The sequence below is a fragment of the Macadamia integrifolia genome, chromosome 3 (genome assembly GCF_013358625.1).
Source record: "Macadamia integrifolia cultivar HAES 741 chromosome 3, SCU_Mint_v3, whole genome shotgun sequence".
NCBI classification, from domain to species: domain Eukaryota; kingdom Viridiplantae; phylum Streptophyta; class Magnoliopsida; order Proteales; family Proteaceae; genus Macadamia; species Macadamia integrifolia.
The window spans coordinates 32,753,304-32,776,730 of record NC_056559.1 but is presented as its reverse complement, the minus strand read 5'-3'; the positions used below and the strand labels follow the sequence as shown (position 1 = coordinate 32,776,730).

The 23,427-nt window shown below is 38.5% G+C and overlaps 3 protein-coding genes across 8 annotated transcripts in view; all 3 read left to right on the top strand.

Moving 5' to 3' along the window:
- Nucleotides 1–7,179, top strand: part of LOC122073814 (GBF-interacting protein 1-like) — a 21,321-nt gene extending 14,142 nt beyond the window's left edge. Inside the window, exons 6-10 of one of the 2 annotated variants that reach the window (XM_042638458.1) lie at nucleotides 2,047–2,383; nucleotides 2,470–2,749; nucleotides 5,356–5,520; nucleotides 5,970–6,455; nucleotides 6,546–7,179. In XM_042638458.1, the coding sequence (XP_042494392.1) occupies nucleotides 2,047–2,383; nucleotides 2,470–2,749; nucleotides 5,356–5,520; nucleotides 5,970–6,455; nucleotides 6,546–6,830 (1,553 nt within the window). In that variant the 3' untranslated portion in view covers nucleotides 6,831–7,179. Of the gene's footprint in view, nucleotides 1–2,046; nucleotides 2,384–2,469; nucleotides 2,750–5,355; nucleotides 5,521–5,966; nucleotides 6,456–6,545 lie in introns of both variants that reach the window. The other variant, XM_042638457.1, reaches the window with a different exon arrangement.
- Nucleotides 7,180–7,741: 562 nt separating this feature from the next.
- Nucleotides 7,742–8,839, top strand: LOC122074928 (AT-hook motif nuclear-localized protein 16). The gene has a single exon (XM_042639922.1). The coding sequence runs from the start codon at nucleotides 7,799–7,801 to the stop codon at nucleotides 8,603–8,605; it is 807 nt and encodes a 268-aa protein (XP_042495856.1). The 5' UTR covers nucleotides 7,742–7,798; the 3' UTR covers nucleotides 8,606–8,839.
- A 3,312-nt stretch (nucleotides 8,840–12,151) lies between these two features.
- LOC122074683 lies at nucleotides 12,152–22,838 on the top strand. Of its 5 annotated transcripts, none has more exons than XM_042639625.1 (8): nucleotides 12,152–12,354; nucleotides 16,773–17,673; nucleotides 17,947–18,135; nucleotides 18,247–18,338; nucleotides 20,420–20,479; nucleotides 20,590–20,659; nucleotides 21,946–22,149; nucleotides 22,292–22,838. In XM_042639625.1, exons 2-8 carry the CDS (start codon nucleotides 16,972–16,974, stop codon nucleotides 22,676–22,678), a joined length of 1,704 nt encoding a protein of 567 aa, XP_042495559.1. In that variant the 5' UTR covers nucleotides 12,152–12,354; nucleotides 16,773–16,971; the 3' UTR covers nucleotides 22,679–22,838. The 5 variants fall into 5 exon arrangements, with proteins under 5 accessions (XP_042495559.1, XP_042495557.1, XP_042495558.1 ...); XM_042639623.1 differs by having other exon boundaries at nucleotides 16,722–17,673; XM_042639624.1 differs by lacking the exon at nucleotides 12,152–12,354 and adding an exon at nucleotides 12,373–12,441 and having other exon boundaries at nucleotides 16,722–17,673.
- The last annotated feature ends 589 nt before the right edge of the window (nucleotides 22,839–23,427 follow it).

Genomic DNA, 23,427 nt, shown 5'->3' with positions numbered 1-23,427 from the left:
TATGCTCTATGGTCATTCTAGTATGATGCAATGCACATGCATGTGGTGAGTGCATATATATATATATATATATGTGAAAATTACAAATTACATTAAAAGTGACCAATCTATCCTAGTGGTCTTCTTCTTCACTTGAACTTTCCACTCTTTGGCACTTCATCTTCTTTTCTTCTTGTTTGCTATTCCATGTCTTTAAGCTTCATGTCTTGATTCGACCTTCTAAGTGTTTCTTCAAGCTAATTACACTCTCTTCAAGCTAATCACATTTTATCAAACCAAGTTAAAGATGTATGTTTGTTTGTTAACACCAAAACATAGCAAGGAGTGTGGACATGTTTCCTAACAGTTGCCATGAGTAGGTGAGAATCCCCCGCCTCCATCTCCTTTTAATGGAGTCTCTTTATTTCAACCAGAAATCAGGAGAGGTAGGAGAGTAAAGGTAACCTTTCGAACCAAATGAAGAAGGGATAAAGATTGAATCAGCAACCATCGAAAACAGTAATGTGGTGTGAACTCGTTTCTTTAGAAGTATGAGCTACAACTAATTTGGGGAAAAGGAACGGTGTACCAAAAGCCTGGGCTTGTGATGAATCCTCTTATCTAATATCTGGGAGTGCATGTTATCCCTTTGCAAAGCCCATGCCTATAGTAATAATTTCGATTTGGTTAAGATCTGCTTCTGCCTTGTAGAATTTGGGATCCTCCAGTTCCTTAGTGTGGCTGCATTCACAGGCGTACCAATGTATGATGCATTGTTACCTTTTGATACACGAAGAGTAGAGTGCATGATAAGTTTGCTAAATTGTAATACTTGAATTGTAGAGGATTTCTTTGAGTCAACTATTTCATCTTGTAAAATGGCAAAAGAGAGAATGTTAGCTGTCAATCATCCATTGTGGTTGATGAGGACTAGTTGGGTCAAGCTTCTTTCCCTTTATTCTATTTTTCTACTTTGGGTTGGTGACTTCAGAGGTGTTATTAGCAGCGAGGTCTTTTATCCACCTTGGTGAGACCCTCATTTGTGCCGTAGTCTTGGTTTTGGATGTCCATGGTCGGGAGAGGCTGGTCCAAACTTCACCCTTGGGGGAAATAGCAATCCAGCTGCTGGAGATCAAGAGGTAGCTGCTAGCCTGCTACTGCATGTCTGGGGTTATAAAAGACATCAAGTAGAGATAAAAAACTGAAGTGTAATTTCTGAGTTTCTTTTTCTGTAATGTGAGAGATGTCATGCATCTTTTAGCTTTTCCACCTTTCTTTCTATTTTTGGTGCAATTTTATCTGCATTTGTGTGTTTCGTTTGGATCCCCTGCACTATTCAGGTATTTACATAGTGGTGGTCCCATGTCAAAAAAATCCACTGTTAAATAGGACAGATTGAAATACCACATGCATTGAAGGAGATTTTTTGGCATTCCTTTATGGATTATTGCTCGCTTTTTGGAGGTTGGTGCCTTGGTGGTGGTGGGTGGAGGTGGATTGCTCTTGAGGTTTTATAGGCAGGTGCTTGCCTCTTGGTAGGTGCTGTATTTGCAGCGGAGTGTTTGTCCCCAGGGAAAGGATGGAGGGGAGAACAGGTATCGTCGGTGAGTTTAGGTGATTATTTTAGGGCTTTAGGTGATGTTTGTTGCCTCTTTTTTATCTCTAGTTTGTTCTTTTTCTTTGCCCCCCCCCCCCCCCCCCAGTTGGTGCTTTTGTTTGAATCCTTTGTTATGGTTGTATGGTATACTCTACTCTGTTTGATTGATATGTTTTTCTTCTGTTGATATCAAAAGAATTGTAGGAAACTTGGGTTCTGTATGTATATGGTGCCTCTAAACTCTAATTCTAGATTTTGGATGGTTGGTATGTCCAGAACACTAAATATCCTTGTGTTTTGGTCCACAAGTTGGTGTAGACTTCTTCATATTATCAAATTACTCCCCCCCACCCCCTCATTGCTTGTGATTGGAGTCTAGGTCTTTCCTTTATTATCCTTGAATGTGAAACTTGTTGACTTATTGTGTTTTTTCCCTCCATAATTCCTGATTGTTATCAATGTATTTCCAGGAATTAGTAGCAGCTCGAACTTGTCTATTCCTAGTTATTCTGTATCTTCAGTTGAGGATGTCAGTGTAGCAGTATCATCAGCAGCTGTAGATTTGCAGCAATTGAGTTTACGAAAGGATGAACTAGGTGTGCTGCCTACGGAGGAAAACCCTGCTGTCATAATCCCAAATCATTTGCAAGTCCCTAGTGCAGACTGCTCACATTTGAGCTTTGGTAGCTTTGGCTCTGGTATCAGTGGTTCATTTTCTGGGTCATTTGCGTCAAAAACCTCTAAAAGTAACTTGGAGGAAACCCCAGTGGCTTTAGATGGTTCATCAGTTCGTCACTCAGAGGCCAGGTATACCTTTATTTATATTATTTGATAAATTTTGTGATGTATGGATTCTTTATAATGTTTAATGAATATGTTCACCACTACAACAGAAATCCTGAGTACTACGGAGATGAACATCAGATCAGAACCACCTCAGATGGGAATGTTGATCCTAGAGCTGGTGCCAATACTGGGTTCGAGTCACCTTCATCTCCACAACCTGAGGTGATGAAACAAGATACTGCTGAAGCTACACATGGACACCAGTATCCCTTTCCATCTTCTGTGCCTGGTTACACATTTGAAAACACCACACAGTCAAATACTGCATTTTCTTACGCACAAACAAATTCGCAGATGCAGAATCTCACTCCTTATTCGAATGTTATGGTAATGATTCATTGCTGCATTATGGTTCTTATTACTTGCTGACTGAGTTTCTAGGGGATTTTTTTTTCTTGTTGGTGTATCTGTTTGTTGGATATTTTCTTGTGCATAAATATGTCTCATTTTAATGTTACTTTTCAATAAGAAAAATAGGCTATTTGAAGATGTTAACAGCTAATATGATGTTAGGTAGAGTTGAATGTTGAAAAAGGATTCACATAGTTGTTGAGTTGGTAAGTAAACCTGAATCTTTTCTTGGTATGAAAGGCTACCACCCTCAGTAGGAACATACATCTGTGATTACTTAATTTAATGCAAGTTTAACAAGATGGACAAGCAAACTGAAGTAAGTTATCTGGTTAGATCTAGAGTGAATGGACAAATTTTATGGTTGGGTTATTATCATATCAAGTAACCCGGTCTTCGGTTAACACCGGATGTTGATCAGGAATGAGGTCGTCGATCTCCAGCTCAGCCTCAGGTTCAGCCACCTCATCCAACATGGAGGGCTCTTTCAATTGTCATCTATTACCTATTGTCCAGGTCAATGTAATCAATGGTTTTTGTATTCTACCAACTAACCTTTTTCCCTCCCTCACCAAATCTTTTAGTTTCCCCTTCCTAGGGAAAAAGCATGTATTGTATGATTGTAAGAAAATGTAAAATGATTCACATGTGAACTGTTCTAAAAGAAAAAAAAGAAACTGGAAGTAGAGACTTGTTCTTAGTTGGCTAGTAACTTAGTGGTCTTGAATTATCTGCCACAAGTGGCCTTCTTTTTGAGAAGCCTCCAAACCCTGAAGCTCAGTAGGTGCCATTACCCACCTAGTAAATAAGACCCTACAAACAGAACATTTCAGGACATCTGTGTCAGGAAAAAAAATGGTAGGACAACTCTTGGATTTATCATCTGTGTATGCTTGTACTTAGCTTCCATATGACATATGAGACACTATAGGTGATCTGCTTCTGTATCAATGCCCTATGATCAAATCCATGTTAGGCCTGCCTGAATCATCCATAAAATTATGAAGTGAGAATCTAGTTGAGACCAAACAAGCCCACAAAGAATTTCATACCATCGAGGTAAACTCAGAAATCTAACACAGACGATCAAACACTTCCATGCAATTCAGCACAAATATCATTAGCTTGTAATTTAAACCTCCTGAATTAATGGCTACGTAATTCTAGAAATGTTAAAATTTTCCACCTGTTCAGAGAATTATGTAGCCAAGTATGAGAACACCCCCCCACTGTGAACCATGTAAACCAAACCAACAAAGTGTTCAGTCACTGTGCCTAAATTTAATATTATGAAGTAATTATGTTTGAGAAACCTTAATTATAAGCAGGGAACAAAAGTCTGAAGGAATCACTGTGTGTTAGAATTACTTGAGTGCGTCTATGTCATATGACAAGTGTTTTAATTTTTATTCATTGAGGTGCTTTGCAGCTGCTATTATGATTTCTTTATTTGCTTCAAGTAATATGGTGATAGTGGTTGATTGTCCAATCTGTCTTGCTAGAAATTCTCAAATTTCATTTATCTTTGATAGATCAACCATATGGAGAGTATTTGTAAAGGTGGCACGATGTTCTGCTTTTGGTATTTAGCAAAATGTTTTTTTCCCTGTATTTTTTTGCTGCTTTTGTACCTGCTACACTTGTATGTCTTTCTTTCTGTAATAAAGCATTAAAGCCTTTATGCTTTGCCTATCAAAAGAAATATGGAGATATAAAGCTTAAGATATTGTTTAATCTGTTATGAGATTTTCCGAAGGTTTTGCAGCTGTGATATGACACTGTCACTGCGTTTACTGAGTAGTGATTTTCTATTGGAGAATTCAATAGAATTCAGTCTATCATTTAGTTGGGCAATATGTAAGAGTAAAATGCATTGGGGTCAAATTCAGAAACAAAAGAAAATTAAGCGTTTGTTTGATGGTCAGAGTTGGGATTTGACTGAATGTTTTATACAATGGGGTACATAGTTAGGGGGAATACGATAAAGATCGAGGTATTGAGAAGTGATATAAATTATAAAATGCTTTGGGTTGACAGACACTTTCAGACAGTTGAATGGAGAAACAGGATCCGTATAATTGCACATTTAGTTGAGAAAATCCGTGTCAAAAAAAACAATTAGCGGGAAAATTGCATAGTAATACCGAAACTAGAAGAAGAATTAAGGTTCAGGATCGAGGGAAAGAGGATGGCTTAGTGATCAGTGTCAGAATTGCAGATGGATAATCACATAGTAATACCAAAAGTCCGAAATTAGAAGAAGGCTAAGGAGAATGTGTAAGGAGAACAATTAGAAAGAAGAAGAATAACCAATAACTGAAGACAAGTAGAATACCTTGGGTTGCCTTGTGTTCACTAACTTTTACATGCTAGAGAAATTGAACAAAAAATGCTGAGATATTCCTATTTTGGTTCCTATCAAAAAAGATATTTTGTTGATATCAATGGAAATCTATTGAGATTTGATTCCATTCTGCCGCAGTAGAGTCTTTGCCTGCATGGTTGTTCTTTTTCTCCTGCTGGGGAACTGTAGTAATTTATATGCTTGAAGACATTTTTCACTTTGTGTATTGTTGTTGCAGCAAACATATACAAACTCGTTACCAAGTAATTTATTGGCGCCGTCTATTCAACCTGTAAGAGAGTCTGACATTCCCTACTCACCTTTTCTTGCGACTCAGTCCATGCCCACAAAGTACAGCACAGCTGTATCTTCTATCAGTGGCTCATCTGCTTCCATGCCAGAGGTATTTCACTCACTGTGTTATATAATATCTTCAGAATTTTGTCACTCTGCTTCTTAGTTAATTCCAGTTCAGTTGGTTCAAATAATTGGTACGTGCTAGCGAATGAGTTAAGCACTGAAAGAAAGATGAAATAAAAATTATCTATCATGTAGCGTGGAGTGGAATCACCTCCCACTCTCCTTTTACTTAACGCAGTGTTGGGCTTCTCAGCCTGCCTACCATAATTGTTATGGTGCCTAGGCAACCCAAGGCATAGGAGAGGGCCTGGACACAAGGCAACACCAACAAGGTGCATAGGGCCCTGCTAAGGTGACTAAAGGCGCCTGGACTCCTTGGCAACACCTCGACAACTATTCTACCTACTGAGAACTATCTGTGGAGTTTGAAATTCCGTTGAGGGATTCACATTGAGCAGGTAATCTGATTATTTTCTTGAACATGTGCAGCAGGCCATAAGGCCAGGTATTTTTTCTACACCTCAGCCAACTGCTCCGACCTTGCCCGGTACCAGCATAGCCACAGGACCTGCGCTTCCTCAACACCTAGCGATGCACCCATACTCTCAGCCTACTCTTCCTTTGGGTCATTTTGCGAACATGATTGGGTACCCTTTTCTCCCCCAGAGCTACACATATATGCCATCTGCTTTCCAGCAGGCATATGCAGGGAACAATGCCTACCATCAATCTCCAGCTTCAGTACACAGTGCTGGCATAAAGTACATGCTCCCACAATATAAAAATAGTATTTCAGCAAGCAATTTGCCACAGTCTGGTGCTATTGCTTCTGGTTACGGAGGCTTTGGGAGCTCAACTAACATTCCTGGAAGCTTTCCACTGAATCAGTCCTCTACCCCACCAAGCACGACCATTGGTTATGATGATGTCTTGAGCTCTCAATACAAGGACAGCAATCAGTATGTCCCTCTTCAACAGGTACTGGCACACTTTAGTCCACTTTTTAAAATTTAATTACTACCACTTAAGTTATGTTTTAACATTGTGTTTGTTTCTCGATTTCTATAGAATGAGAGCTCTGCCGTTTGGGTCCATGGGCCTGCTGGTTCAAGAACAGTCTCTGCTGTTCCAGCAAACACATACTACAGCTTCCAGGGGCAAAGTCAGCAGCACGGTGGATACCGACAGGGTCAGCAACCTTCACAGCATTATGGAACATACCCAAATTTCTATCATTCACAGCAAGGGGTTTCACAGGAACATCAACAGAATAGCGCAAATGATGGGACCTTGGGTGGTTCTCAAGGAGCACCATCTAAGCAATCTCACCAGATCTGGCAACACAGCTACTGATCAGTTCTGGTTTTTCAGTAGCGAGTTCGAAAGTGGTCAATCAAGTTGCTACCACGGTTCAATCTAATATATTTATGTTGCTTAGAGTGTACGGGTTTCATCAACTGTACATACTTAGAGCACTTGATTGGCTACTGCCTTGTGCCTAGAAGTTGTATTCTACCTTCCTTTTGTCAGGGTATATTTTCTTGAGGTTGGAGCATGCTTGCTAATTTGGGTTAGTGTTTTATCTTCTATCCTGTTTCCCTTGTTTTTTCATAGTGAGGAAAGGCTTTTTGTTCGGACAGAGTGCTTTGTAACAGTGATATTATTAAGGTTACCTAACCATAGATTTTTTTCCCCCTCTCAAGTCTCAGCTTGAAATTATTCAGAAGTTTCTGTTTTTCTGTGAAGAATACTCTTATTCCCTTCTGTAGCTTAAAAAGAGAAGGGAAAAGAAATTGGATAGCTCATGAATTTTGACCACCCTTAATATCTCAATGGAAACAATGTTGGATGAAATTAAGATGCTCATTTAAAGTATTGGGAATGTGAAGGATAACGGTTGTGTGTAAGATTTTAGATCGTGTTGCCTGTGCGTTTAATGTGAAATAACAACAGAAAGGTCCAGACTCCGGACTCGGCACAGGTGCTTGATTTTTTTCTTGTATGGTTTCAGAGATTTTACTGAGTGCAACTATCAAGATATGTGATTGGATTTCTGACAAAGAAATTCAGTGAATTAGATATCTGTTGGGAAAGACAAATGACATGATAGAGAAATCTGTTGAGAGTTAGGAAATGGGAATACTTTACTACTTATGGTAGTATGGTTGGTTTAACTTAACAACTACCTAATCCCTAATCATTCTTTCGGGTTTTCCTCGTACTTTTATAGTTGCAGAGCCCTACTTAAACTCTCATTCCAAGCACATTTTTGTAGCTGTGTTGATTGAAAGCGAAAAAATCGGGTTCTAAACACTGCATGAATGGCTGGTGGAGATCTAGCTGCCTCTTCTGTAGGATCGAAGAATGCCACTGATCTAATCCCAAGAGGGGATATGACTAATCACTCCAGGGCATTCCTAGATGCTGAAGGATTAGTGGTTCCTAAGTTGACAAAGGCAGTGCCTGCCGCAGCTATGTCAGCAGAGGGCGTGTCCATGAAGAGGCCTCGTGGTCGGCCAGCTGGGTCAAAAAACAAGCCAAAGCCACCGATTATCATTACCCGTGATAGTGCTAATGCCCTTCGGGCTCATGCTATGGAGGTTGGAAATGGATGTGATATTTGTGAGAGTTTAGCAAACTTTGCGAGGAGGAGGCAGCGCGGAATCTACATACTAAGTGGAACAGGTTGTGTGATGAATGTCACTTTGAGGCAACCTGCCACTTCTGGTGCCATTGTGACACTCCATGGAAGATTTGAAATCCTTTCATTGCTAGGTTCAATTTTACCTCCTCCAGCACCACCTGGTGTCACAGGCCTCACAATCTATTTAGCAGGGCCTCAAGGTCAAGTGGTAGGTGGAGGTGTTGTAGGTGCTCTGATTGCTTCAGGTTCTGTGGTGATCATGGCTGCCTCATTCATGAATGCAACTTTTGATCGTCTCCCTCTGGATGATGAAGAAGTTGCTGCTGCTCATAATCAGCATCACTTGAACAATCCTCAGTATCACAACCTTCACCAGGTCGACTTGTCGAATTTGTATGGGATACCACAAAACATGCTTAACAATGGAGGTTTGCCCTCTGAGATATATGCCTGGGCACCGGGACGCCAACTTACTAAAGGCTAGTCAGCTTGGCTAGGAAGCTTAGAACTCTCAAGATTTCTTTACCTTAGTATGAAGTTTGTATCAGAGCATCTAGTCCCCCACAATATTTGGCTTGAGATTGGGATGTAAGCAACTGGTAACACATCAAATTTGATTCTTCATCAGTTTGTAAGTGGGTGCGTCGCCGACATCCTCTCATGGCCATGACCAACCCCTGTTTCAGTCTATAAAAAGAAAATAAGAACTCTTCCCTGCTTTTATCCTGTTCATTGAATATTAGTGCTAATCGAAGAAACCGAGTCTTTTGTTCACCAAGAATTCCTATGAAGATCCTGTATTCACCAATCTTTGTGGATATCTGTCTCACATTCTGGTGCTTCTACCGTAGTAGAACTCTGTTTCAGGATTACTAGATATGGCTGAACTTATGCTCTTAGTATCTGTTGGATGAGAGGGAAGGGTCATAACTCATATGTAAGAAGTTGCCCCGCTCAATTTATGTAGTCCACTAGCTTAATGCTCATTCTCACATTAAGAATGCTAACCAGACAGCTACTGTGATGTCACAATTCAATCCCATGCGAGAAAATCTTGTTTATATACCATTCATCACCCCCGTTTTCTATTGCCCAGTAGGACAGTAAGGTGGGTAATGTGAGTTTGGTAAACCCTTCAGAATCTAAGAACCTGCTGTGGTAAATATAGATGCGAAGTTCAAGAGGTCAACACACAGCCAGTGTGGGATGGAATCTTTCATGTCAAGCCAATGAAAGCATGGGAGAGGATGTTGCACGGTTCGTATATAAAGAGCCCACATGTTAGGGAGGAGAGAGAATGTGTGAGAGGATCCTTCACCTAGTTTTGTGGTGGCTATCCAACACGTGGTAAATTTTCAGATTAGAACTTGGATCTTTTCCTTGTGTGAGTGGAAGGCACATAGTTGTTGATGTTGATCCTTCTCTGTTAACATCTAATGTCAACCCAACAGATTGCAAACCTTTTCTATCCTACATATATTCCTACACCTGATATGTGGCTTTCTAGTGTTGTGATGCTTTCAAGTGCCCCTTGCACATCAAAATTCACAAGAATTTGAAGCCACAATTCCAAGTTTTTAAGGATCAGTTTGACGAAAGAATAACAAATATTGTATAAAAAAAAAAAAAAGCATACCCGGTGCAAAGGCCCCCGCATGTGTGAGATTTGGGGGGCTAAGAACTACATAGTCTTAGCCCAGGAATATCGAGACTCGAGAGGCTGTTTCATTTGCTTGACCATCAAGTCGCAACATTAATATCTTACCTTTGGATCAAGCATGCCCTTTAAAACACCCAAAATGTATTAACGATCTAAACTGTTGTATGAATGATTTAAAATATTAGAGAATGCCAAAAAAATTGGCAAATCAGAATATTTATGTAGTTTTTGCTCTTTTTTTCTTCAAGTACAGAAAATAAAAGAGAGATGGAATAATTACTATGATGCTTATGGGTGGTTTCTCTTTGGTTGTAAGAGAAAAAAACAAAGGGGAGGGGATCATGGAATAATCCTTCTGATTATGATAATGAAAGAACAAGACTCTAGCTTTGGGTCTAGAATAGGTTTAGGATCCACCTTGCCAATCATGCATGTCTTTCAAGTAAACAATTGTAAATGACCCCCAAGGGGTTTCCCATCTCTATAAATTTGTCTTCTTGTGTGGCAGAGTAGAGGGGGAGCAGCATCTTGCTCAATCATGTGTGGAGTAGCTGCTGTAAATGAAATTTAAACAGTTGGTTTTTGTTTCAATCTTTTAAAAATCAATTGTATTGATACTCTTAATCTTAAAAAATGACATATCTAATGCACAAGACTTTCCACATGTGCGAGGTCCAAAAATACATTGACAAATTTTGAAAACAACCGAATATAACTTACATATTAGGAAAGAGGCCAGCAAATAGAAGAAAATCAATGTCTAACTTGCTATTAAAAACTTTTCCAAAAAGTTGGGTTTTCTATAACCATAAAATGAACTCTATTATTTTTACATTTAAAAGTATAAGATTGTAATTAATTCCCAGCATTTAATTTTCTAAAGAAGTTTCTAGCACTATAGAAATCAAGTCTCCATATATATAGTCTCAGGTATTTTCAGAGAGAGAGAGAGAGAGAGAGAGAGAGAGAGAGAGAGAGTGTGATTGTAAATCAGTTCAGCCATTGCTTTTTTAATTACAGATCACGAAGAGTGTGAATCAGGAAGCATTTGGACAGAGTAAAGTTGATCTACAAGCACCACGATTAATTCTTGTATAGCTTCTTGGTGTTGTATCTCTCAGATCAAGCCTTCTATCTTATGGTCCAAGAGGGGGAGGGGGAGGGGGAGGCTGGTGAATATCATGATAAATATCACTTAAAAATCACTTTTAAGAAAAAAAGAAATCATACTACAGGGGAATCTCAAGAGACCAAATTATTTTTGGAGAAAAAAAATGCCTTTTCAAGAGACTTGACCGGCTAATAGTTTTCCTTTTTCAGCATTGCAAGCAGAGTCTTAAGAATAGGATCGAATTGATTGGTTCAGTTGATTTTAGCCAATCCAAATTAGCCGATTCCAGCTGATCCAGATCAATCGATATGCATTGAATTTTTATGGTTATGGCAATATTTTGGCTGATTTTAATCCGATTAAATCCAATTTTGATCTCAATTCAGTTCTTTTAAACCCTAATGCTGATTGTGATTGATGAACAAAAGGGAAATATTTCAGTATATGATTCAAGTGGTAAAGTTCTTAGAATTAGGTCCTCTCCAGCCATGTTGGGTGTCTAGCGGTTCTAGCCACTTCTAATGACTGGGAGCATACTACTGTTGAATACGCTTTTAATGCCTAGCACTGCTAGAGAGGATATGAATCCAAAGTTCTATGTCTGGGAACGAACCTTGCACCACATATACAAGCATGAGTAATAATTACTATGGCCCTCGGCATAGGGGCCACTCCAGATAGAAAATATTTACCCATAATTCAAATTCAAACACATTTACCATCAATTTCAAACATTAAATTTGAAAGGTGCAAATCTAATGACCTTGGTCTAATTCAAAGATGCAAACTGGATCATACAGTAAAAGATTTGATATATCATACTAGTTGAGTTGCGTGGAAAGGTGATTGGACAATTTTTTTTTTGGAAGGGGTAAACGGAGGTTCACAAATAAAATTTCAGCTTGAAATCAATCATGTACTCTTCCACTTGTCCATGCAAATCTTTAGTAGTATTAAAATTTTGAAAAAAATGATTTTTTACCCCCAAAGGGTAGGGTTCAATCACCATTCTAGAGTCCTAAAACATCCTCTTATTAGAGGAAGTTGAAATTACCTTCTCCCTCCCATAGCCATGGTTCGTGATTAAAAGAAAACTTGATCTAATTAAATTTTAAAATTTTTTTATTTATCATTTAATAAATATAAATTTAATTGAAACTTGACATGAAAGGAGGAGAGTTGAATTAATTCCATAAGAATGGAACCAAATTCGATTTGCCACATATATGAAGACCACAGATATCTCTAGAATATCTAACCCTTTATAAAATTACAAAGGCTGCCATTCTCTCTCTCTCTCTCTCTCTCTCTCCTGTTTGCACATCTGGGTTTTCGCATATTTCAGGACTTAAAAGAGCTGCTGCCTGTGAAACTGTGATAAGTAGGCTTGAGGGTGACTGATATCTTTCTTAATTCTTAAGCCATTCGGAGAGCGAGATTTGTCACCAGTAAGCTTTCAAAGGTAACCGCTTTACCTTATGCTCTTAAATCTCAACTGAAAAGTCTCAACTCAATGACTACACTCTAGAGTCTAGACCCTCTCAGTCACGTAAGAATTTCTTTTATGTTGATGGGTTCCGGGCCTTCTAGCTTCTGATCGTCTTCTGGTTTCGATGATATTTCTAGTACGATGGGTTTCTTCTTTTTCTTTATTTTTTTTTCTTTTCTATTTTTGATGAATTGGGTTCGTTGAAAAGCTTGTCGTTCATCCGTGCAAGCATCGCATTGTGATGTTCCTACTTCTCTGGATTTTCATTTGAATGAAAAGACTGGAACTTGCTTGTTTGTTTCATTCGTTAATGGTTTCTGCATAGACACTTTTTCCCCCTTGAATAGACAACTTGTGGATGAAGGGAGAGAACAAGTTTTGGAACTTGAAAAACTTGATTATAGTTGCTCCATTTATAGTTTAGGGAAGCGCTTATAAAATTTTAGCCTAACTATACTATTTTTAGTTGCAGTGGGTATGAATTCTTCTTGAAATGCTTAATCAGTTTCTGGTCCTTAAAGATGATCAGAAAGCTGGTGACCTTTGGTTTATGACAGCATCCTTTCCTCATTTTAAATACAATTACATTAATCTGTTCAAAAATATCATCCCCAAAACAGAATTTGTTCAAATTTCATTTATTTTTAATACACTTCTAAGTGCTGATATGGAGTTGCTTTTCTTGTCTCTCTTACTTCCTCTTTGTCAATTTGGAAGGTTGCAACTTCCAACTTAATATCCTCAACCCATTGTACCTTGGGGTTAAGTGGATGTAGCATCAGCATCATGTGAAAACCTAATAGACACCAATTTTATCATTTGCTATCTGTACTTGGCTCTGGAGTTGCAACCTGACAGAACGTAGGTCATTAAATGAACTCCTGTAGATTTTAGTTGATGGTGGGTGATTTAAAATGCGTTCCTACTTTTATCAAACGAAGTATCTGATCCCCGAGTGTGTACTTGGTTACCTGTTATGTAAGGGAATAAGGAAAACATTTTCTTTGTGGTATGGATAACTGTTTTCTCTGTCAAGCTATGAAGCAAATATCTCTAGGCCAGGCTCTTTTACCAATTAAGATTGGAAAAGTTGGACAAACCATATGAAGATCCTTAGATTGAGTCTTAACCAGAACCCTCATGCAAGTTGAATATCCTTCATCCTGTAGAAAATTTAAAAGAGTAGGCAACTAAAAACACTTTAGGACCACTAGCACATGCACAAACACAAACTAATCCTATCAACTTATCTTTCTATTTTGAGGCACAAACTACTTCTAGCAACTTATCTGTCTATTTTGAGGTACCTTAATTCCTTGCTTCACTACTTCTAGAAATTTATTTAAAGCTCCCTAATGGTTTTTGTTGAAGTTCCCTTCACCTTCACGACTGAATTCCATCCAGTTGTCACTTGTACAGAATTCTTTCACTGGTGTAGATTCCTTGCTGATGCAGCTTTCTATGTTTACTTTGCCACATGTGGTACTTTTTGAATGTGTGCTGCTTCTTTACACCAATTGCTCTTTTTGGTTATTCCAGTGGTCCATTTCAAATTGGCTTGGTGTGCTTGTAACATTTTTTTGTATTAGAATGTTGTTTAATTATCAGCATTTCTCTTGTTCTTTGTGTAAATTTAAATCACAGAAGGTTTCAGTAGGACTTCATCCATAGGTGCTCAATGTTTCGACTTCTTTATTTATGCACATAGTCTTCTATCCATTTGAGCTCTTCTACCGATACGATACCCTCCAGTACGTATCTTAAATTTAGCTGACCAATACGGCGATTGATACCGATACTTTAATCCTTGATCTTTAGCATATTTTAGCATATATCCGATGCAATACGATACCCTCCGATTCGTATCTTAAATTTGCCCACCGATACGATGACCGATATCGATACTTTAATCCTTGGGCCAGGGTTATGCTCATCACAACCTTATACATTATACAGTCCATGCATGGGGGGTTTCTTATAAGATATTCTTTCTTATTTGTTTTCTATTTTAATTACCATATGTTGTTAGCAGGTTAAGAAGTGTCATATAAAGAAGCTATGTGTAGCTGAGATGAGGATGTTAAGATGGATTTACGGCAAACTAGGAAAGATAAAGTATGTAATGAACATATTAAAGCGGATCTGGGAGTTTCCCCGATCAATGACAAGCTCTGTGAAAGTCGTTTAAGGTGGTATGGCCATGTTCAAAGGAGGTATGAGGACGTCCTAGTAAGGAGGACTGATCGGATTCAGATTAAAGGAGCTAAAAGAGCTAAGGGCAGGCCTAAAATGACCATAGGCGAAGTGGTGAGGAATGCTTAGTCTTGGTCTTGTGACTCTTGTCCCAAGTATGACCTTGGATAGAGCCTATTGGAGGCAGAGATCCATGTAGCCGACCCCATCTAGCTAAGACTATCTTGACTTGTTGGGCTGTGCTTCTTTCCTCTTGCTCTCTTCTCATCTGTCTTTCTCATTTCTCGTCCTTTTATTTCTTCCTTCCATTTGTTTTGTTCGGACTTTTTTTCCTGTTTTGTTTTGTATGGATCCATGTAGTCGACCCCATTAAGTTGGGATAAGGCTGAGTTGTTGTTGTTGTTATGTTGGTAGTAGGTTGTTACTACAGATAAGTTCCTATTTTAATTAGATTGCAATATTTTGTAACCAGGTAGGATTATCTTATAAGTCCACCTACTACTTAGGTAGTTTCTGTTTCTTAATTGCCATTTAGAAGTTGTTTCTATTTTGAGATGTAATCTTAGATTAGGATTAGTTTCCATTTTATTTAATTACCATTTTTATAGAGAGCTCCCTCTCCATGCAAAGGGAAGAATTGATTGTTGTCATTAATAAACGAGGGGACTGCCACAATAGACCCGACGATTTGATGAGGTTTAAAAAGAAAGCTTGGCTTTATGCTGGGTTGCTGTGATAGACCTACCATTTGGTGAGGATACAAGGCCATAGGTGAGAGGACTTGGTCATATCCCTTCTTCTTCTCCTCCTTTTCCATATTTTTTTCTGGTTCTGAATAGAGGAAATTATTTCAGTTCTGTTTCTGGTTGCAGACTGTTTTTTTGATGTTGAGTGAAACCTATGGAAGTTTTCTATTTTCTGCTGTTCATCTGTGAGACTGCTACAAGCCCACAGTTTCTGTTCTGAATTTTCTGATCAACAATTGTAAAGGAGCTCTGACTGATCCATCTGACCATCTGTTTAGGGTTAATCTTGAATTGTTGGTCCATTATGCATATCCTTCCATTGACTTAAGCATGGGCATGATCTGACTGGTGATTTGGTTGCTCCTGATATATATTTTTTTTAATCCCCCCCAAAAGGGGGTACCCAGTGCACAAGGGTTCTGCCACTGTGGGGTTTGGGGAGGGTCATAATGTATGCAGCCTTATCCCCACTTCACAGAAAGGCTTTTTCCTGACTAGAATCTGTGACTACTTGGTCACAATGGAGCAACCTTATCATTGCACCAAGGTCCGCCCTCTATAATTTTCTAATTCCACTCCTTGGTTAATAATTCTGTGACTGCTATTTCCGTTCATGTTGGTCTACCATGAAAGGGTACTGATACATCTTATTTTTGCCTTCGATTTGTGGTTAGTATTGATGTATTATCTGCTGGTTTCTCTGCGATTGGAGAAATTATGCTGGTTTCTATTTATTTTTATTTTTATTTATTATTATTATTTTTTATAGTTGCTATATTCTATGTTTCCATTGGTCTACTCAATCTGTCCATTGGATTATTGAGTGGATAATCTGTTGTTAATTTGATGGAGGGTTACTGTGTTGATGTGAAATTACAGGTAGGTTACTAATTCTGAAACCTAGTTACTATTTTGGTGATCTACATTATCTCTCCACCCTACCGTTTGATTGAGATCAACTTTTGAGGTATTGAAGACCCTAGGGAGACCTAATAATACTGTTAATTTGGGGCTGACTAGACTTGTAGACTGGGGGTTACTTTTGGTATTTAACCTACTGGTTTTGTGAGCCCTCCTATTCTGTGGGTAGGATTCTGAATTCTATGCTGCTGTTAGATTGAATCCACAGCGATATCTATGGATATCTATCCTTTTTATCTGCATTTTCTAACTTTTTTTTTTTCTTTTGGCTATGCATTGCATTTCAGTTATTTGTGCCCAATTGATAGATTCAATCTTCTGTTCTTATAAACCACAAAAAATCTTTCAAATTCAGATATACCAGCACAAGCACCACCCCCCCCCCCTCAAAAAAAAAAAAAGTAATGAGAATTGAAAAAGGATTTTTCATTAATTGATTTGGGGAATAATTCTGATTTAGTAGCTTTGCTTCTTTTGCAGTTTAAGGTGAAGCCAAAGCTGATGTTTCGTTTCTATATCCTGGCATTGCAGCTTGTGGAAGCAGTGCAGACACAAAATTCTGTACAGACCCTTCTTGAGGAAATTCTTCCAGATTCTTGTGTTCGATAAGTTGCTGCTGGAAGGATAAAATTTACATCACCGATTCTTGAGTTTCCAGTCGATGAACGTTTTGGAGTTGGCTAGTGATGCCCTTTCTTGATTTGCATAGATGAAGTAGAATAATAGTAGCATGTCTGACAATCATTCAGATTCTGGATGCAACAAGATGAAGAAAACAGAGAATCAAAAGAACCACTTTAATAGAGAAGTAATGCCTGGAAGTGAACTTTGGACAGATGGACTCCTTTGTGCTTTTGAATTTGTTCGTGGGTGTAAGAAGACAAGTCGGAAAAAATCTGGTCCAAGGATCCAGTCCACACAACAAATAGAAGGTGAGGATTGGAAGAAGCATGTACTGAGAAACAGATCGACTGATGCTACAACCCCAAAGAGGAACAGTAGCAACTTGTTAGAGCCTGCATCCTTAGTTGAGTTTGGAGCTAGTGAAACTTTTCCTTTGGATGACCACAAAGATACTGAGAACTATCATTCAGGTCGTTTTCATAACATGGAAAGATATCCAGAAAGTCGATGGATACCAATAGGTTGGTCTAGAATTTCTGAGCTTGTCCAAACAGTGCAAGCTGATGCAACCTGGGCCGTGCAGCCAATTGAGTTCACAGATGATGAAGATGACCTCACCGTTGCAGATGTTGCAGCTCCTTACTGGGAACGACCTGCAGGGCCTACATGGTGGTGTCATGTTGCTGCAGGTCACAAATTCGTTGACACATGGTTGAGTAACGCTCAATGGTTACATCCTGCCATAAGTACTGCTTTGAGAGATGAAAGCCGGTTGATTAGTGAGCGTATGAAGCACCTTTTATATGAGGTGAATTGCTTCTTTAATCTTTATACCTGTCAATCGATAATTAGAATTTATATAGTGAATATTTGGATGTAGTTTTGGATGATCTGTAGGTGTAAAAAAACGTTGGGGATGTACTATACATTAAGAGATTGTGGTGCAAATGCAGCTAGTCATAATATCTGCCATTTTATTGTTTTGATTTAGGTTCTGCACAACCAATATGGCTTTTTACTCTTGGTGTTGCTTAATGGTGTTTGATGGGTTGGAGTCATGATAATAGTTTTATTCATTCAGGTCCCTGTTAGGGTTGCGGGAGGCCTATTATTTGAGCTATTGGGGCAATCAGCTGGTGATCCTACTGTTGATGAGGATGACATCCCGGTTGTACTTAGATCTTGGCAAGCACAAAACTTTCTGATAACTGCATTGCACGTAAAAGGATCTACATCAAACATAAATGTGTTAGGAATCACCGAAGTTCAGGTTTATTCTTGCTGATGAATTTTGTCATATTCAATTTGCCTGCTTGAATTTTTGTTTTTCATGTTTTTGCTTGATTCTCTGTTTATTGTTTGATGGTGTACTTTGCTCCAGGAACTTCTTGCTGCTGGTGGTATAAATGCTCCAAAAACTGTTCATGAAGTAATAGCTCATCTGGCTTGCCACCTCTCTCGATGGGATGATAGGTGATAAAATTGTTCGTGTCAATCTTATGACCATAGTTCTAGGTTTCGGTTTCTAGCCTGGTTTGCATGGTTGAAACCAGGCTAGAAACCAAAATATTTCACAAAACACCAAAATTTCAGTCAAAATCTTCTGCATGTTTTGGTGGATGGTTTCAAGGCCCAAATGGATTAATTAGGTCCTGAAACTTCTAGGAAAACCTATTTAGGCCCCTCTAAGCATAGTGGAACTCTTAGATTTAAAAAAAAAAAAAAAAACCTAAAATGGTATTTTGACTTCGGACTCTAGTTTGGTGGTATACGTTGACGTTGTTGTCTACATTCTCTAATATGGCCTATTCCACACAAAATTTAGTATTAGAACAAGCGTAATTCAATTATAACAACTTAAATATACATTGGGAATGGATAGACATACATAAAATTATGTCATTTCTTAATTATCAAATGTTATGCATCATACATGGTTCATTACAAAGAGTCATATATGGGAGTCAAGAATACTAGCAAGTCATACCTATGCCCATCCTTGAGTCCAAGTACCACATCGAGTTCTGGGCCAGATCAAAACCACTAGAATGTTGCTGTTGTTGTCGAAGCGAGATTTTACACTATTTTTGTAAAAATTAATTTTCAGGAAAAATGATGTACCTTCAACTTTGAATCATGCACACGTCCTCCAACAATGCAGCAAATCGTCACTTCCAATGCATTCCTTTACTGCTCAACAACTTGTTCCACATTTGTTCGGGAGTGATTTGAAAAAAAAAATCATAAATATCACAGTTTTATAAAGGTTTCCTGTCGAAACCAGTGAAACTAGATACATGGGTTGAATTGTTTGAAATATGGTGTTTATTACAAAGCTAAATTATCGTTTTGGTTGAAATTTTGCCAAAATGATACATATATTCATGGTTTTAAGTATCGGTGCGTATCGTGCCGTATCGGCCGATACGTATCCGTATCGGTAGGCATCGGCACGATACATACCGATACATATCATGAAAATTTTAAAACCCTTATGTATCGATACGTATCCTACGATACACACCGATACGCACTGATACACCACCGATACGCACTGATACTCACCGATACGTACCGATACTCTATGAAAAATTCAAAATTGAAGTGAAATGTACGTTTTGGTATGTATCGGTATGTATCGGTGCGTATCGGTATGTATCGACCGATACACACCAATACGTACCGAAACGGTCATAAAATGGCCAAAATGGGTAATTTTTTAGAAAAACATAATTTTTTGAGGTGTTTTTGTTCCAAAGTTGCTGCCAACCATTTTTCTCTCTAACTAAAGTGGAAATCAAGGTTGGGAACAAGGATTTTACATTTATGGGACAATTACAAACCTTGGATTCTTAGTGCGATACTCTCAATTTACTGTTTATGCATAATACATGTTATATATAACTTTTTTTTTAACTATTTTTTTATGCAAATGTGTATAAAAAAGTGTTTCCTATCCATTTATGTGCGTATCTTTAGCGTATCTTAGCGTATCTCTGATACGATACGATACCCTCCGATACGTATCTTAATTTTGACCGACCGATACGACGACCGATACCGATACTTTAATCCTTGCATATATTTTAGCAAAATCTTGTATTTCTTCACTATCACACTATATTTCATTTTAACAAATGTCGAAACCGAAATAAATTTTGTGAAATCGATGAAATTTCGTGAAATCTTGAACTATGCTTATGACCCAAACTAATTGAAGAATTTTTACTTTGATAGGTTTCATTCATACAGTTAATTCTTATCCCCATATTTCATGAGTATTGGGATAGTCCTTTATTTTTCATCTTTTTTATGGACATATAGTATACAAAATGAAACTAGCATCCTCAAAATGAAAGTAACCCTGCAAATTTATGAAACTTTTCATTAAAGGTGTTGCCAGCTAATAAAGCCTAAAACCAGGGACCTGTTTCAGTTTTGATTTCATAAGTGCTACATTTTCTAATACTTAGTTGAGATTGTGGTACATGATTTTATTGCTAAAACTGTGGCAACATGAAATTCTATATTCTTTATTTATTTATTTTATTTAGATTATTCCGCAAGTCCATATTTGGGGAGGCAGATGAAGTTGAGCTGAAATTTATGAACAGGTACACTTACTTACGACTGTTTTGACCTATTTGTAGAGTTTTCATTTGGCAGTGATTCTATTGTTGTCTATTGTTTACATTTGAAAAAACTAATTGTCACTTATGATTAGGAGAAACCATGACGACATGAATCTTTTCAGTATAATTCTAAACCAAGAAATCAGAAGGTTATCAAGACAGGTATATTCTTTGCCTCATGTCATTGGGTATGAATTTTTCCTGCTACTATGGAAATTATTTGTTTTTCATAGAAACTAATATGAACCCCCCCTCTCTCCACCCCCACCCCCACCCCCACCCCCCATTTTCCTTTTTGATTAATTATTGCGATCAACAACAAGAAGAAGAACAACAATTCAGCCTTATCCCAGCTAAATGGGGTTGGTGACAACATTTGGGATTAGGAATGGCAGTTGTAGAGCCATTGGGAATGATAGTCAGTGAAGGAGAGTTTTTACTGTCGATATAGCCCAGCAGGTCATGACTACGAAGAAGAGGAAGGAGCTGTGTTTTCCAGAGAAGATAATTATCTGCAGTGAGTTTGAGAGTGAGGTGGTGTTGAATACTTGGTGAAGGAGGGAAGGGGAACACAGAGAGGTGGGAAGAGAAGAAACAGCAGATGTGGAGGAGGGGGAGGTCGTCATTTGTGATCCAGGAATGTAACGAGGACCTCTGATACCATGTAAAGAATAATAAGAAAAGGTTTTGAATATTCTTCGATTACAATTTTCAATGGGTTGCGGTGATCTTATATAATGTTTGGTTTTTGGTTAGTTACAAGAAGATAGACATTGATTGTTATACAGTAAGTATTGAGACCTTTTCATTGAGGGAATGAAGATGATCCATGCAGGGATTCCATAGAGAGAAAATAGGAAAATTAAGATAAGAGAGGGATTTAGATACAAGAAATTAATGAAACATGAAAAAAGATAGGGTTGGCTTTATAGACGAAGCCATGACGTCCTGGCTTATTGTGAGGTAGCCGACCTCTTCTCAAGATAAGATCAAGAGATAATTTAGGATTTCATTCGTTACCCTACTTTTTGTTGGTCCTTCCTCTTAAATAGGATAGGATAACCGTTACAAAGAGTTACAACCTCTTACTCCACTAACACCACTTCTCTAATAATTCCTACTATAACCGATAGCTCACACATAATTGAAAATTTCTAAACAACTAAAACCTATCTCAAAATTAACTACTCCCGCTTATTTGTGCACGTAACAGAAGAAGAGCTTGTATGGGCAGAAGATTATTAGCATAATATTGCAACATTGTTTTTTCCTTTTCAAATGTGATATCTTGAGTGGTTGGGCAAGTATCATTTTTTATTTGTTCCTTGAAAGTGAATTCTAAATATCTGGTCTACAGGCTTAAATTTGATTTCATGGCTATACTAGATCCTTCGTTAAAGAAAAGCATGAATTTGTTGAGATGGGATCATGAATTTCCACAATGGCAGGTGATTCGAGTTAAATGGTCGCTGCATGCAAGGGAGGAGATTGTATTTGAACTTCTCCAACATTTGAGGGGTACTGCAGCTAGGAACTTGCTAGAGGGTATAAGACAGAGTACTAGAGATATGATTGGGGAGCAAGAAGCAGTACGTGGCCGTTTATTTACAATTCAAGATGTGATGCAGAGCACTGTTCGTGCTTGGTTGCAGGTGCGTGCATGCCCACAAATACATGCAACACAAAGACACCACATGCACGTACTAGAGGATCTGCATGCTAATTTCATTATGCCTTTTTCTCACATTTTTGACATTATGAGCTCCTCACTCGTTCTGTCGATATTACATTCAGGACAGAAGCCTCCGTGTTACGCATAATTTGGCCGTTTTTGGTGGGTGTGGCCTTGTTCTTTCTATCTTCACAGGGCTCTTTGGGATCAATGTAGATGGAATCCCTGGAGCTAATAATACACCCTACGCATTTGGTCTGTTTACAGCTTTACTCTTCCTGCTAGGAGTTGTGCTAATTGGAGTTGGGTTACTCTACCTTGGGTTGAAAGGACCTATTACTGAAGAACAGGTTCAAGTGAAAAAGTTGGAGCTCCAAGAGCTGGTTAAGATGTTTCAGCATGAGGCAGAGACTCATGCACAGGTCCGCCAAGATTACTCCAGAAGGAACTTGCCCCCAACTGCTGGAGATACGCCCCAAGATGGTACACAGTGTGTCCTTATTAGCTAGAAACAATGTTGAACATCCTAAAAGCTATTTAAAAGTGATCATTTGGGTTTCATGAAGAAATCCATCATGAGAGAAAATCCATTGTTTACTTGGTAACATTGTTCTTGAGCTCATTGTAACAGGAATTTGACAAAAATAGAATAAAATCTTTGCCCTATAAGACGAAGTGTCTGAAATTCCTTACAATGATGATTTCTATCACTCCCATGTCCTCAGACTACTGTGGTTTGTCAAATCAGCAGACCCTTCCGATATATGGTTAGTCCGCCCACCGCCTTCTGCTTGCTGTGGACTTCTTTTTATCTCGTGTAAATTGATGGTCGTACCTCTGCCCTCTAGTAGCATTGATGAGGTGTCCATTTGATATGGGAAAAGAACAGTCACTAGTCCTGTGGCCCCTGCGTCCAGACACAGCCCCCCTGAAATGACCGCCCACCCTTTACAAAATGAAAATCCCCCTTGGTCGATGCCGCTGTGTAGCCCTTCATTGGCCCACTCACTGGTGCAGGGGCCAGGTGACCATGCAGCATTCTTCTTCCCCTCTGACATAGATGCCCATTAATGTGGACTAGGTTTCCAAACCAAGGGCATTGGGTTGACTGAGGTCTCCATTAAAGTCTATTGTTATGGACAATATCAGATGATTTGGTAATACTGTCTACTTGTTCTTACTCATCTGTGCTGAACCTCATATATTTTGTTTGATATATCCTGCAACCTCTATTTCAATTTCTTTTCTTTGGATAGAA

What these genes read in the sequence shown, in the direction of transcription:
- LOC122074928 (XM_042639922.1), top strand. Translation starts at nt 7,799, where the DNA reads ATGGCTGGTGGAGATCTAGCTGCCTCTTCTGTAGGATCGAAGAATGCC.
- LOC122074683 (XM_042639625.1), top strand. Translation starts at nt 16,972, where the DNA reads ATGTCTGACAATCATTCAGATTCTGGATGCAACAAGATGAAGAAAACA. An exon ending in TCAGAAGGTTATCAAGACAG is followed by an intron (nt 20,660 to 21,945) that starts GTATATTCTTTG and finishes CCACAATGGCAG; the next exon opens with GTGATTCGAGTTAAATGGTC. An exon ending in CTGTTCGTGCTTGGTTGCAG is followed by an intron (nt 22,150 to 22,291) that starts GTGCGTGCATGC and finishes TATTACATTCAG; the next exon opens with GACAGAAGCCTCCGTGTTAC.